General features: G+C 58.0%; 1 protein-coding gene across 1 annotated transcript; it reads left to right on the forward strand.

The window, feature by feature from the left end:
* Nucleotides 1-6,754: 6,754 nt before the first annotated feature.
* ICMT (isoprenylcysteine carboxyl methyltransferase) lies at nucleotides 6,755-15,309 on the forward strand. The gene is made up of 5 exons (XM_058304554.1): nucleotides 6,755-7,053; nucleotides 7,820-7,908; nucleotides 8,797-8,966; nucleotides 9,953-10,170; nucleotides 11,964-15,309. The coding sequence occupies exons 1-5, from the start codon at nucleotides 6,859-6,861 to the stop codon at nucleotides 12,144-12,146; spliced, it is 855 nt and encodes a 284-aa protein (XP_058160537.1). The 5' UTR covers nucleotides 6,755-6,858; the 3' UTR covers nucleotides 12,147-15,309.
* The last annotated feature ends 332 nt before the right edge of the window (nucleotides 15,310-15,641 follow it).

Here is a 15,641-nt window from a genome sequence, read left to right on the forward strand (position 1 = left end):
TCAGCTCTGGGCCAGGGGTACAGGCCGCCGCCTTTATAAGGGCCCCTCGTTTACATGTCAATGAGGCACTCCCGACTCGAGGAACCCCGAGGGGGAGGGTGGAGGAGGGATCGCACCCGCAGGTTCCCCACCCCACTCCTTCCCACCCCTTCCCCCACCCAGGCCTCACCTCCACGACCCCTCTTCCCTTCCACTGGCCCCCTGCCCCCCTTTCTTTGTCTCTTCTTCCTCTCTCAACTTAGCCACCACTTTACGAGTCTGGGGTCCCCTCTCCTGTCCCTCCCCACATGCCATGTCCGGCCCCAGTCCCCCTTGAATCCCTCCCAGAGGCCGGTCAGGGTCGCCTCCTAGGGGAGGTCCTCGGGCCGGTGGCCTGGGCTGCGCTAAAGGCTGCGGCAGAGCTTAGGGCCTCCGCGGGCCCGAGGAAGGAGCCGGGGCGGGCCCGCGCCGCCCTCGAGGCCTCTCTGCGGGCTTCACGCTCCGGCCGCGCCCGCGACGCCGCATTAGTCGCCCTAACATCGAGACAATGAAGCAATTTTCTGCCTGTGGCCGCTCAAAGCCGGGCGTAGACTGGGCCCGCGGGGGCCACGCAGCGACATGTGTCTCATTAAAGCGTGCAGCCCGCCCACGGGGCCACATCCAGGCCCCTTACCAGGAGCCTCCAATTTCAGGCCTGGGAGTGCTCCCCAAACGGGGTGCCGCTGGAGCGCTGGCGCCTTCCGGCTATGTTAGGGCTCAGCCCAGGACTCTTCTCTCAAGGGGGAAGGGAGTTAATGTTGCTGGTAGCCGCAGGCTGGGGACTAGCCGGAGGCGCTGTACTCTGTCCCCTGCCCCGGCCTGGGGGGCTCCCTCCCAGAGGCCTGGGGCCCACTTCCAGGAGCCCCCTCCGGTCCCCGAGCAGGGTGGCGTGGGGTGGAAGAACCCACTGGACATCTGGGGAGACTTCTGGGGAGAGCCTGCGCTTTGGGAAGCCCAGTGCCCCGTGGAGACGCAGCACCCCTTTCCATGGTTCAGGGCCAGCATGGAGACCTGAGAGTGCAGTGCCAGAGGCCCCTGGGATGGATGGGGCTTGGCCCTAGGAGCAGGTGGGTCCAGCCCTCCCCAGTCAATCCCCAGGAGGCTAGACCCCAGTAGCTGATGCCCAGGAAGCCCTGGCTGGAGCCTAGACACCTCCCTTTACAGGGCTCTGGCAGGCTTAGTTTCGGGGTTGATAAAATGCAGTTAGAACCACGCAGGCCCCAAGGCTGCTGGCCAGGGCGCTAGCAAGGCCGCATGGGCGCCAAGCTCTGTGGGACCGCTCTGCGGCTGAAGCGTAAACTAAGTGCCTTCCGCAGGGCCTCGGAAGGGGGCTGGGCCGGGCACCGCACTGCCCACCACGCCGCGACGTGGGGCCTTGGCTCGCCCTGCGCCTGCCGCGGCCTTCCCAGGCCCCGCGCAGCGTGGAGAATCGTGCCCCGCCTTCCCCCTCTGAGGCCGGGGCACGGGCTGCCGGGCGCTCCCCTGCCACCGCCGCAGGGCCAGATCCGGATCGGGCCGGGACCAGGCGGCGCGGCTCAGGCCCCGCCAGGCGCCCCGGCACGCGCCCGGCCTCTTTGAAGTGCGGGGGCCGGCGGGGCCGAGTGGCCTCGGCGCGGCTGGCTCCGGGCTCGGGGCGGAGGCGGCGGCGCGGTACAAAGGCCCCGCGGGGCGGGCGGGCGGCCACAAAGAGAGCAGCCAAGTGTTGCGGCCTTTGTGCTGGCCCCTCCGAGCCGCGGCCGCGCCCGCCCCCTCCAGCCCAAGCCCCCAGCGCCCCGCGGCGCGCGGGCTTCCAGCTGCCGCACATCTGCACGGGGCCCCGGCTCGCGCCTCGCCTCGCCGGGGTCCCTGGCCCCCGCCCCTCGAGCCGTGCGGGCTGTGGGGCAATTTGTCCCCTAATTACGCTTCCCTCCCGGTAAACCGCCGCCTGCGCCTTTCAACTCGCGCGCATTAGCGACCCAACGGCCCTCGGGCGCTCTCGCGGCCACAGCGGGGGTGCGGGCCCGCCCCCTCTCCAGAGTTAGGGCCGCCATAAAGGGGCCCGCGGGCCGCCCCCGCCCCGGCACCCGCCGCTCCCGCGGCCACCACCCTCCCGAACGCCCGCCCGCGAGCCTTGCCGCCCGGGGTGGGGCCGCTCACGTGGGTGGCGCGGCGTCTCTTAAGCAGTGGAAAATTGACCGCAAAATGCGCTAATTCGCAATGTTCTGCTTTGGCTGCGGGAGGCGAGGCGGGCCCGCGGTGGCCCGGCCCACTTAATGGGTTTCGTCTCCGTTACTTCCCGGCGCTCCAACCCCAGCTCCAACGGCCCGCTGCGCCCCCTGCCCTAGGTTGGGTCCTCAGGCAGGGGTCTCCCCCACCGGGGCTGACCTTCCCCACGTTTCCAGCCTCCCGGCCTTTTGCACCTGGCTCCCCCTCCACAAACAGTGCCCCTGGGTCCCCTCCTCCCTCGAGCTGGCCACCGGCCTCGCCGCACTCCAGGCGGGAAGGGAAGGGCTGGCAAGTTCCACGCCCTCCCTTTCTGCAGCTGGGATAGCGCTCGCAGCCCACCCCACCCCTCCCTGTCTCCAGCTCCCGCCTTGAGCAGCCACTTCCCCTACAGAGCTCAAGTCAGATCTCTGCAGTGAGCAAGGTCATTGGAAAAGTCAGTCTCCACCAAGACCCGGACGGGGGGTGTCCCTGCCTCTGCTCACCTGTCCTGCCGTGGGGCCTCCTAACACTTCCTAACGCTCTGGCTGGCGGTGACTCCCAGGGCGCGCACAGCAGCAGGGAGCTGCCTCTAGAGGCGGGGGAGAGCCTCGGAGCGCCCACCGAGAAAGTGCTCTGCCGACCAACCTGGGGCAGGCCTTGACGCGCTGACGCCAGCCTGCTGGAGGCGCCGCGCCTGTGCCATCTTTAGCATCCGGGGCCCCCGGGGTGGCCTGGAAAGGAGCACACGTCCAGGCGGGGCGCTGCCAGGGAGGCTCACGCCGTCCTCTGCTCATTCAGAAAAGTTTCCTTTCCTAACCCCTGGGCGCCCTTGGCCCTCCAGGGCCACTCAGGGCGCCTCAGTTTTCACTTGGGGGATTTAAGGCAAAAAGTGACTCCCGTGTTCCCCCTCCCCCCCCCCAGTTCTTGCAGAAAAAATACCTGGAAGGGAGGTAGGGAGGGGGTTTGCACTGCCCATCCCAGGTGACAAGCTGCCCTGGCCCCCTAGGCACTCTGCCCTGAAGGGTCCTTCCTGCAGGCTTCCCCCTAACCGCCCCCCCCACCCCCACCCCCACACACCCCACCCCACCCCAGTGCTGACTGGTCTGCGCTGCGGGTGCCTGGGCTGGAGGGCACAGTGTGCTCCCACCCCCTCATCCCTGCCAGATGCATTTCAAAGTGGAATGAAGTGATTGCTCCGTGTAATTAACTATTGGGACACAGCAAAAGCGCTGAAATGACTCCGCCAATTGTCTCCAGATGGAGTTGGAGAGGCTGCGATTGTTTAACTCTCTTTAGCTGCGTTGGGGCGACGAATGGCCCGGCAGCCGAGGGCCCTTCAGGGGACAAAGGCCGGGGCTCTGGTGAGTGCATCAACGCTGAACCCGGCTGGCCCAGCTCGAGGGGAGTGAATTCAGAGAGACCCCCATTGTCCGGGCCTTTTGTGCCTCTCCCCAGCTGGCTCTAATCTTTAAATATTTACCCGGCCCCTTTGTGCACCTATGGCTTATGCACTTTGGGCTGATGTGCTCCTAAATCATGCATCATTTCTCCGCTTCCAGATGAGGGGGCAGGGGTGCTTTCTTTTACACCTCCAGCCTGGAATGGCCAGAGGGGAAGAAACCCTTCTCTCCAGGGAGGTGTGGCCGCACCGGATAGGAGCCTTCCCGATGCCCTCCCACGTGGAACCTGGAGGGGACCGAGCCTAGTGAGGAGCTGCAGGAGGTCATTTATCCAAGAAAGACTGGCTTGGGATCCACCCAGAGGTGAGGAGGGAGGGACCAGTTTCCTACTCTTCTCGACTTGGTTTCAAGCTTGGACAACACTGGCCAGGAGTCAGCTTCTCATGGGAAGCTGGTATGGCTTGGGGTGCTGAGAGGAGAGAAAGCTTCACCTTGCACCTGCCTCCCGGTTGCTCTGGGGCTCCCTGGCCCTCCCCATTCTTGCTTGCCCGAGGGAAGGCAACCCCATTTCAAAAAAGGCAGGCTCCTTTTACCTCAACCTGCAGTTTAATTTGGAAATGTCAAAGGGGTTGTAGGGCTTTTTAAAACAGGAGGGATGCCCAGGAAAAAAAGCCACTCCAGCCAGTGGGTGGGAGGCAGGATGGGGCAGGAGACCTGCCAGGGACCTTCCTGCATGAGAATGGGCTCCTTTTGTGCTGTGCCTTGGAGCTCCTAGAACAAAACACATTCAAATGCTTATTTACGAGAAAAGGCAACCCAGGCATCCCCCGGGCTGGGTCATTTTCCTTTAGTTCCTTATATTTCTGTAGTTTGTCAGCCTCTTGAAGGCTGGGGAGGGGGCGCCCCCAAGCCTTGCATTCTTCACTCTGGAGAACTGGGTGCATATTGCATTTGTTTGATGAGACTGTGAAAGCAGTGGGGGCCTCGGTGTGAGTGTGTGTGAGAGAGATTGGGTTGCTCTGGGTACACGTCTGTGTGCAGAGATGAAAGGAGCGAGCCCTGGACCCTTGCAGAATCAGCAACTCCAGCAACTCCGCCAAATTCCACTTCCTTAGAGTCTGGCCCCTCCCAGGAGGAAACCAGCCCCTCTTTCTTCCTCGTCCAAGACCAGGCTGATGACCTGTGGGTAAGACGAGGCAGTGGGCAGAGGAGAGAGGATTGCTCAGGCTCTAGTTTTCCGGCTGTTACACATGACTCCAAGCCTCTGGAACCGCGGGGGTCCCTCTGGCAACATCCCACCCAGGCTAGTGCTCACTCCCAGGAGGCAGGTGTGATGCGCGCCCTCTAGCGGCCCTGAGGTTTCCTGGTGCAGGGGGAGAAACGGAGGCCGGAGGTTCCATTCTCAGCCCCCCCGCAAAGTTCAGGCGTCCTTTCCCAGTGGCACTTCAGCTGGGCGACTTTGGACTTTAAAACATTAAACCTCCTTTCAACTCCACCAACCCAGTTTAGCAAGCTGGGCACCTTTTAGACTCGGTATTGGGCTTTATAGGAAGTCTATGAACGATGCGTGCGAAACCTGCACCTGCATTTCACAGGAAACCCAGGCTCATAGAATGGTTTGCCAAGTGTCTTAGCTTACTGGGGCTGCTGAAACAAAGTGCCATAAACTGGGGACCTTAAAGCAACAGGAATTTATGCTCTCACTTCTGGAGGCTGGAAGTCAAACTCAGATGTGGACAGGGCCAAGTCCTCTTGGGAAGAATCTGTCCCAAGCCTCTCTCCTGGCTTCTGGTCATTTGCCAGGAAACCCTGGCACCTTCTGTCTCTGTAGCTGGGTTTCTTACTCTTCTAAGGACACCAGTCATATTGGATTATGGCCTAATCCAGTTTAGTCTCTAACTAATCACCTCCTCAAGGAGCCAGTTTCCAAAAAAGGTCACATCTGCAGGGCAAGAGGTCAGCCTATCACCAAGGTCACAAAGCTTGTGACCGCATCTGTTCTGGACCTGGGTTCCAACCGGGCTCTCCATCCTTCCCTATCCCAGCTGCCCGGAAGCCCGGCCTCCTGCCAGGTCCTGCTGGGACACAAGTGGGGGGGCCCTCCTTGACCTGCCAGCCAGGGCTCCCACTCCCCGGGGGCCTGTCCCCTCCGCCGCCCCAGGCGGGCTCCCGCCTCGCCTCTATCTTTGCTAACCCTCCCTCAGGGCGGACGGCCTTGCTCTCATTTCCAGCAGCAGGCGGCTGCCGTCCCGCGGGCCCCAAGGCCCGGTTTCCAAGAGCCTCCTCCCTCGGTCTGTCCTCTCCTCCCCCGGTCTGTCCTCTCCTCCCCCCTCTGCCTCCCCTGCTTCCCTCCCACCCGAGTCTTTCTCCTCCACCACCCTTCGGAGAGCTCCCCAGGTGGGAAATTTACCCTTCAGGAAAAGTTAAGAACAATTGATGATGATAAAAAGCACTGACGTTCATTGTAGGCCAAATGGGAAAAAAATATAAAGACAATAGAGGACAACAACAGAAGAAAAAAAAAAAGAAATAAAGACAATAGAAACCATCCAGCGTTTGGCTTATCTATTTCAATCTTTTTTTCTGGCTCACATATCTGCTTTTTTCTTTCTTTCTTTCTTTCCCCAAGCCTAGGCGGGGCCGCACCTTAAGTGTTTGCAGTCTGGGCTTTTTAAAAAACTCCCATCACCAGTCAACATCGTTCCACAACACGACATAAATATCGGGTCGCTTCCCAGGACCGTGTCCCCAGCACCCCACGGAGTCCTGGGCGCTCAGGAGGCTTGCAGGGAGCCCCGCTGAGGGACGGCGGGACCAGAGGTCCCAGGTCACGGACCCCGAACGGGGTGAGGGGCGGACGCAGGGCGCCTGGCTTCGCTGAGGGGCCACGCGGGGCCGGGCCGGGGGTGGGCGGTGGGGTCGGCTCAACTTCCAAATGACTTCTCCAGATGGGGACAGTCTGGGATGGGGGGTAAACTCCGGCCGACGCCAGCGGCGCCCCCGGGTCCCCTCCCCGCCGCGGGTCTGCGCGGCCCTGGCGCTCCCCGAGGACCCCCGCGGGGCGGGGCGGGGCGGGGCGCTCCCGCCAAATGCCGCGCGCCCGCCCCGCGGGGCGGTGTTCTCGCGAGAACTGGCGGCGGGCGCGCGGCTCCGGGCAGGCTGCCCTTCCCGGCCGGCCTCGGCGACGCAGCGCGCAGGCGCGGCCGGCGGGTTTCCCCGGGCTACAGCCGCCGCCCGCTGCTCGGCCGCCGGCGCCATGGCGGGCAGCGCGGCGCGGGCTCCGCCGGGCTCCGAGGCGCGCCTCAGCCTCGCCGCCTTCCTGCTGGGCGCCTCGGTGCTCGCGCTGCCGCTGCTCACGCGCGCCGGCCTGCAGGCCCGCGCGGGGCTGGCGCTCTACGTGGCGGGGCTCAACGCGCTGCTGCTGCTGCTCTACCGGCCGCCGCGCTACCAGGTCGAGGCCCGGGGCCGGGCTGGGGCCCGCCGGCGCGGGGGGCGCGGGGGCGCGGGGGACGCGGGCGACGCGGGCGCCTTCCTCCCCCGGGCTCAGGCTCGGCGGCGCGTGGGATCCGCGGACCCGGGCCGCCGCCCGCGGGCGTGGGGTGCGGTCACGAGTGGAGGGCGCGCGGGGGCCCCGCCGGGCCCGGGGCGTGGGGCCCTCCACCCGGAGGAGTGGCCGTGAACTTGCCGTTCGCGCCGCCCAGCAGCTGCGGCCGACGCGCGGGCGCCCCCGAGTTCTTTAGGTAATTCAAGGTGTGCAGACCTACCTGCGAGGTCGGGGGCCGCGCGGCCAGGTGGAGGGGCCCGGGTGCCGAGTCGGGGAGTCCCGGCCGGATTGCTGCCTGAACTTGGCAAAGGCCTGCCCCCGGCCGGCTTCAGGCGATGTCCCCCCAGCGGTCCTAACAGTGGCAGCTACAACTTCGGTAGTGCTTTCGGCGCTTTCGCTAAGTGCACGGCAGTCCCAAGAGGTCGATATTCTTTTTATCCCCACTTGGGGGATGGGAAACTGAGACCCACAGGGGTGAAGTAACTTGCCCAAGGCCACACAGCCAGGGCGGGTGGGGGCGCCGGCTGTAGGAAGCTCCGGCAGCCTGGCCTCACCCCCTTGACCGCCGGGCTCGGCGGCTCCCAGGGTTTGCACGGCAGGTCCATCCTGGGTGGCTGGGCAGCCTGGCTCTGCTCCCGAAGGCGAGCGCTGAGCTCCCCTCGCTGCATTTCAGATAGCCATTCGCGCCTGTTTCCTGGGCTTCGTCTTCGGCTGTGGTGTGCTGCTAAGTCTTAGCCAGTCTTCTTGGAGTCACTTTGGCTGGTAAGAAGCACTGGGCTTCGTGGTTTGAGGCTCGGGGGGAGCCCCAGGGGGGAGTCGCCTTGGCTTCTAGGGAAAGATCCCCAGTCTCCACCTAGATCCCTGCCTCTGGGTCTTGTGGTGTCCTACTCAGGGCTCCCCACCGGCCACTGCCAGGAGCACGACAGGCCCTTCTCCAAGAGGGGCCGAGGTCCTCGGGGACCTTTGTAGGCCTTTTCCATCTTTAATTTCTGTGAGGTCACAGCTAGGGCCGCCCCCACGGCCAGTGTAAAATTTTTCCCCGCATTATGATTTCAGTCCCTTGAGCCTTCTGGTCCCTGACCTGGAAATGGAGTCGTGGCTTGGAGGGGAAAAGCCTTATCTCCTCTTACCAGTACTCTGAGCCATCTAATCCTATGCTGGGATTATTTCCATTTTGTTGAACTTCTGTGTCTAACGTATATCGTTACTTCGCTGTTTCTTTTTCATGTTTTGCCATGTGTGGGTCATTTTAAACCAGCTGAAGGGTCCATAATGCCTTCCTATGTTTTTTTGGGATTTTTCTTGGGTACATGACATTCAAAAATGTAGTCTTATATATTTTTTTATGATTTGTTTGTTTTGTTTTAGGAGGTACGGGGGATTGAACCCTGGGCCTTGAATATGTGAAAAAGCGCTCAACCACTGAGCTGGACCTGCTTCCCTGTAGTCCCTCTAAAACCTCACTCTCCGCAGACCTGAGGGAGGACTGCTACGCCTGGGTGTCCCATGTGTACCCACGGGCAGGTGACAGCAGTTACTTCATGGTCGAATGCAGGGACAGTTCCACAGGCCTGGCTCCGTGCTTTCTCTGATGGCCATCTGATTCTCCCTTGTGCTGATTTACTGCTCTTGCTTTTTGTTTTTCAATAGGTACATGTGCTCCCTGTCATTATTCCACTATTCTGAATACTTAGTGACAGCAGTCAATAACCCCAAGAGTCTGTCCTTGGATTCCTTTCTCTTGAATCACAGTCTGGAGTACACTGTAGCTGCCCTATCTTCTTGGATCGAGTTTACACTTGAAAATATCTTCTGGCCAGGTTAGTGTGCCCTGTCCTTTCCTTTTGGGGGGGAGGAGGGGGGCTTCCACTGGGCCAAGGGCAGTGCCGCCACTCTCGGCACTCAGGTCTCACCCCCTCTGAGGGACTTTCCCCAGACCTCTAGCCTCGTAAGCTAGTTATAAAAGGTGAGCTCTGCTTGTGAATTCTGCTTACAGATTTTAGTCTGAGGGAGCTAAACTTGCATAATGTAGTACACGAGCTAATATGAATTCCGAGTAGACTCTTAGTTTTATGGTTAGAGCAGGGGTTCTTAACAAGGGGTCCATGAGATTGAATTGAAATTCCAAAAAACACTATTCTTGTGGGGACGTGTTGGTGCGGGTGTGATGTGTTTATTAAATAATACACACTGTAGTGTGGACTTAGTGAGGGGTCCGTAGTTTTCACCTCACTGGCACAGGGGTCTGTGGAACAAAAAAGGTTAAGAACCCCTGAGTTAGAGGAAGTCGGGATATGTTTGTTTTCTGTGACTCAAAAAACTTCATGTGAAGAATTTAGCAGCAAAACCTCTGCATCTGCAGCTTACCCTGTAATTGAGCTTCCTGCAATAAATGAAATAAACGTGTGTGGCTCCCAGGATTCAGTAAAGGGTCGGACCTGAAAACCCTGCCCCCTCTCTCCTTAGCTGTACCTGTTCACCTGAGTTTGGCGGGGGGGGGGGGGGGGCACGACACGCACAAACCAGCATCAGCTCCCGAGGAGGGGGCTTCTTTATTGCGACGCTCTAATTCGGTTGTTGGAACTTTAAAGCAAGTGGACAAACAGCACGACTTTGGGGCAGTGGTTTTTGCTTATAAATAAACATTAATGGGGTAATAATAAATGCTGCTCTGCTGCCCTCCCGCAAGCATGCCTTCTAAAGTTTCTGTCTTTGGAAAAACAGGTTAACTCTACGGAGCGAGAGGGGGGACCCACGGGTCCAGTGTTGTCCCTCTCTGATTGCCACCGACGTGTCTCTCCTGCAGAGCTGAAGCAGATCACCTGGCTCAGCGCCGCCGGCCTGCTGATGGTGGTCTTCGGGGAGTGCCTGAGGAAGGCCGCCATGTTTACCGCCGGTTCCAACTTCAACCACGTGGTGCAGAATGAAAAGTCGGACACTCACACCCTGGTGACGAGCGGAGTGTATGCTTGGTTCCGGCACCCTTCCTACGTCGGGTGGTTTTACTGGAGTATCGGAACCCAGGTATAAGAGCAAGTAGAAGATTGGTTGCCTTTAGTTTTTTTCTCTCTTTCTTAAACACTTTATAAATCGAGGTGTAATTCACGTACCACAAAGTTCACTTTAAAGTCTTCAGTTTGTTTTTTTCCGTTGTTTTTTTAACAAAGTTGTCAGTCCCCTTTAATTTTAACACAGTACATTTGAAATGGTAATTAAGTGCAATCAAGAATTTAGACGACAGGCTTAGCTCTAAATGTTTTTTACTGTGCACCTAAACTCTGGGTGTCCTGAACCTATAACCTCTTGACGACACCAGGTGGTGTTAACCCCCTCTACCGTACCCCTTCTCTACCTCCAGCGTAGACCTGGACTCTGCAGGGGCTGAGGGCAGAGACTGGCTTTGGGAGGGAGTACCCACTGCCAGTCACGGGGTGGCTCAGCCCATTTGCGCTGGACCTCGGCGTTACCGCAGCCCGGTCACACGCGAGGTTTAAAGTGAGCCGCTGGCTCTGCTGCCTTGGGCTGCACACTGGACCCTCCCTCTCAAGCGTTGTCTCTTGAATCTGTCCTCTTGGTTCTAGAAGGACTTGGCCAGAGACTGTGGACAGAATATGGGCAGCCTGTCACCTCTTTGGGGAAATCAAGTCAGGGCCCCCAGGCCTACCATCGATGACGCATAGTCCTCAGGGTCCCTGGGGTAGCCAGGGGCAGGTTACCGCTTGGGCTTTATTTGAATACCTGAGTTTCTGAAACGAGTGGGACTGCCATGTTCACAGGCACCTTCCCTGGGAACAGAGTGATGCCAGGTGAATAGTATGATTTGTTGGAAACACGTAACCACACACCGCAAGGCTTGAGGCCGACAGAGCTTTTCATATGTTTTGCCTAGCACCCCGGTGCACGGAAACCAACCGAGCCTTCCATGGAGCAGCGCTTGCCCCTGCTGCATTGAGAGCGCGCACGTGCCACGCTGCCCGTGAGGCACTGGCTAGCCTCGGGCTCGGGAGCGGGGAACCCTGTTGTCAGGCCGGGCCTGGCTCTGACTCGCATTGCCTGGCCTCCCTTTGCTCACACTGAGTAAAGGGAGTAGCAGCACTCCCTCAGAGGTCTGCTGTGGGGTGCTGTGGCTGGTGCTGAGAACCCATAGTGCTTGGTGAGTGGGGTCAAAGAGAAGCACCCGAAGGTGCACAGCTGGTTCTGTAGGTGCAGATCGCCTCCTGGGGGAGTGAAACCCCTCTGCACAGAAGGCAGTGGGTTCCTTGAGCAGATGGGTGCTTCCTTGAGCAGCTGGGGGACACTTTGGGCCTGGAAGGACCGTTGGGCTACGTGGGGAGGGCTGGCTCAAAAAGCAGAGAAAGTGCTTGAGTGAGGGCGAGAAGTGAGCCGAGTGGCTCTTTCCGGGGCATTGTTCTGGCTGAGGAGGGGGAGCTCTGTGTTGGGGAATTCACCCGTGGAGGGTGGGGGAGGAGCCACCGTCACCCTGACCTGAATGATGAACTCCGAGGGGACAATCTTCCCTTTTAATTTTTAGCTCTTAGTGCTAAAAATGTGAAAGCAGCCACTGGGGGGGCGGGTGGGAAGGATAGGAAAAAAGTGCCAGTGATGAGTTTTCAGTTCTAATGGGAAGCGGCCGATCCGGCTCCGGTCCCCTGCGGCAGTGGCCTAGTGGCGCCCCAGCTCGCAAAGGCTCTAATAGAATTTCCAGCGTGTCCTGGGCCTTGGCACGGAAGTCCTCTGGGCGTCGGGGAGAAACAGTGTACAGCACAGGCGCCGCGTCCACACTGACTCGGTGGCGTCTCTGCTCTTTCCTCCGGCAGGTGATGCTTTGCAACCCCGTCTGTGGCGTCGGCTACGCCCTGACCGTCTGGCGATTCTTCCGCGACCGAACAGAAGAGGAAGAAATCTCGCTCATTCACTTTTTCGGAGAGGAGTACCTGGAGTATAAAAAGCGGGTGCCCACGGGGCTGCCCTTCATAAAGGGGGTCAAGGTGGAGCTCTGATGGGCGGGACCTGGGAAGACACTGCCTCCCATTGGCCACTCCGGGAAGGATTTTCTCCGCCATTTTATGTTACCGATTGCTCCTCTGGAACGTCACGCAGGACTGAGCGGTCTGCAGGCCTGTGCTGCGTCAAGGTAGGGCGTGGTTAAAGGTGCACCAGGAGCACGCAAGAGCAATAGTCAGCAGAGCCCCTCCCGAACCGACCTGGCGCCAAAGCAGGCAGCCCCCGTCTCCCCAAGGAGAGGAGCGCGCTTCCGTTAGAACGGGCGTCCTCGGGATAGCCAGACTCGCTGCTTCCCACATATGTCCAGGGCAGTGCCGGTGTGTGGGCACCAGTGCTTATTAGTGTTAGAATGCACTTAAAACCTTTATGTGACCAGAAGAGAAGCAGTGGCACAGCTCTGACCTCTTATTTCTGTCCTTATATGCATGACCATCTAAACAACTTTAAAGATGCTTCCTTCTATGATGCTTTAGCTCTTCACATATTTAATCACATTTATGTATCTTTTTTATATCAGCAGTGTCAATTCAGAGGGAGCCATTGGGTGATTAGAGCTCCGGCTCTTATTTGGCAGCGAGTAAGTACAGAGCACCTCTAGGTGATGTGCTGACATGGCCTGTTACACGCCTTCACCATTCCTGCCATACTCCCTGGCACCCCAGGTCAGGGAGACTGGAGCCGCTCTTTGGGCTTGCCCAGGATCTTTGCTCCTGCTCTTTTCCCAAGAGGGGGACGTTCCCATACAGGTGTGCTGGCCATTGCCATACAGGTGTGTCAAAGATGTATCATTTCCCCTTTACTGAAAAGTGCTTGCTGACCACCTGCTCTGCACCAGGCGTTGTTAAAAGCTGAGAAGCACTACTCTGTTTCTTTGGGATTTTCTTCTCATTTTGCCATAGCTCATATTTTTGCATTTCAGTTTCTATCAGTCAACTATGTTTTTATGCTCTGTTCTCAAAATTCCATCATCCTTCCTGTTCTTTCAAACTGTCTTTGCCAAAGGGGTTACGGCGTATACAACTACAAATTCAAGCAGATCAACTCATAAAAATCATCTTATGTAGAGGAAATAATCCCAGCTGAGATTCAGTCAGTATTTTGTTTCAAGCTTGGGGAGAGTGTTGGCTTTCTGAGCCACGCAGACAAGCTGTAAGAGGTGAGATGCTTGCTGCACCTGGAACTTGGTCTCGGTGTGAAATCCTTAGGTTCGGTCTTGCGGTGGCGCTAACGAAGCATGAATGTGAAGTGGCCTGGTCTCGTGGCCGGAGCGCTGCCCTGCCACCACATCCTGCCACGAGGCTTGAGAGGAGCCACTTAAACCTTTCTGTGCCTAGATCTCCCCATCTGTAAAATGGGGCTGATACCACCTACCTCACAGGGGTGTTGTGAGGATTTAGAAGAACAATGTCAACCGTTTTTAACACTTAGATGAAAGAGACAACATAAAAACGCAACTTCTACTATATAGCAATTACATGAAAATGGGGAGACACTTGGTTAACTGTACCAGATCCCTAAGGCGTATGTTCAAAAGAGCATTTTACCAACTCAGAAATAGCACTTATTTCTAGATTTCATTGCTTAAATTAATTTTTTCATGATTATATATACCAAAGCGGTTTACGGGTTCCCTTGGATACTGGTGTGAACTGGCGGACATGTGAACTGGACAGACTCGCCCGGCTGCTGGACTCAGGACCGGGCTGGAGCCAGCAGCGGCGCAGCAGGTGGACCCTCAGAGTGAGCCCGCCCTGGTGGGACAGTCACACATGCACTTAACTTTTGGGAACTCCAGCCGAATCAGCCCTAAACCTGTGTCCTAGACCATGCTTAGCAGAATGCCGCTCAGTAGGATGGCAAACGGTGTGGCTGGGATTTCAGCGGTGGTCCCAGCTCTTCCCGGGGAGTTGGCTCTTGCTGCTTCAAGCAAGATTGGACCCGCCTTCATTCCCACTGAGGGCCAGGAGGGGTCTTTGTGATGGCTGCAGAGGAGCTAAGAAGGGCCCCTTGCTTTGTGGCGGTAACTTGGGGGGGCTTGGGGGCTGATGAGCTGTACCTCCCCGCCAGCCCAAGCCCAGAAAACACACCTTCAGGCCGCGTGTGTCCGGTGGTGGGTCTGGGTGGTGGGTCTGCGAGGCCTGGTGGGCTGCAGCCCCACCCCCTGGACCTTGACATTGTATTCTGCTTTCCTTTAGTGAGTAATTAATTCCACGGGGGGGGGGGGGGGGGGGGCGTGCCAACCCTAATTTGTAATCTCAGGGCAGAAGTCAGCAATTATTTGGGGGATAAAAGATGAAATATTTAAGGGCCTGGATTCAGCAAGCAATTGACTTTCATCTCCTACTGTGATCTTGAAGATTATTTTTAACTTTATAAATTTAGCAGAGACCGCTCACGGCTGAGAATCAGGTTAATGAGGTAATGGCTTGTCAGGTAGTCACTGTAAAGGCTTTGCAACAGTTTCCTCAAATTAAGGAACGTCAAGAGCTTGCTTTTCTCCATTGCAGGTTTTAAAGTAGAGATTCTTAAACGGGAAATGGGTACTGCACAGAACAAAGCTGCTCTGAAACACCATTGGGCAGCCTGCAGAGCAGGAGCGGGGGCCCCTTAGGGCAGAGGGCAAAAGGTGGCGTACCACCCACCCGCCTCGGAGTCGCAGGAGTCGCCGCTTAAGATGGGAAAGGAGCTTTTCCCACTCACTTAATAACCTGGCTGGCTGGCGTGACAGTAAAGGCATTCCTCAACCACCAAGCTGACGGGTGTCTCAGGCTCGGCAAGGTCTTGGCCAGCACTGTTTTGGCAGGAGTCCCTCTTCACAGGCACCGCAAGCCACTGTCCCTCCTCTGCACTCCCTTCCTGCCGCGACAGTCGTGCTGCCCCACCGTCCTTGGCATTTGTGGAGGTTTGGCAAAATCAGACGCCCTCGGTGTCGCTCTCACGGTGGGAAACACTTCCTCTCTGTGCCCGCCGCCTTGGCCGGGGTGGGAAGACCCAAGCATCCCAAGCCCTGGTTCTCAACGGTCCCTGAGCAAGGAGAGAAATTTAATGGAGTAATTACACTATCCTTTTTACATACAGAAGTGTTTAAGTATTTTAAATTGGATTCTTTCACAGATACTGATTATCCTTCCCCATTAAATAAAATTGTACCTGATTTCACTATGAATGATAGTGTGATTGTGTGGGGGTATAGAAGCTCTTAGGATCATGGCTTCGGGATAAGAAACTTCCAGAACCTGTAGCATAAAACCAGGTTTATTATGCTGCTCGAATCTTTTGCCCAGTCCTGAATTCCTCCCTCTAGCCGGTGTGATCATTTCCCTTTACCCATTATGTTACCGTGGAAGCTGCCAGTGCTTCGGAATGTGACCTTCAGAGCTTCTGGAACAGGCACAGGGGCGTTGGATATTGCCAGAGACGCTCCAGGCTCTACCCAGCTCCTAGAAGCCATTTGCTGTGCGAACTACTCAATGAAGCTGGATTTCTGCTTA

This window comes from Dasypus novemcinctus, chromosome 9 (assembly GCF_030445035.2).
Source record: "Dasypus novemcinctus isolate mDasNov1 chromosome 9, mDasNov1.1.hap2, whole genome shotgun sequence".
Taxonomy (NCBI): Eukaryota; Metazoa; Chordata; class Mammalia; order Cingulata; family Dasypodidae; genus Dasypus; species Dasypus novemcinctus.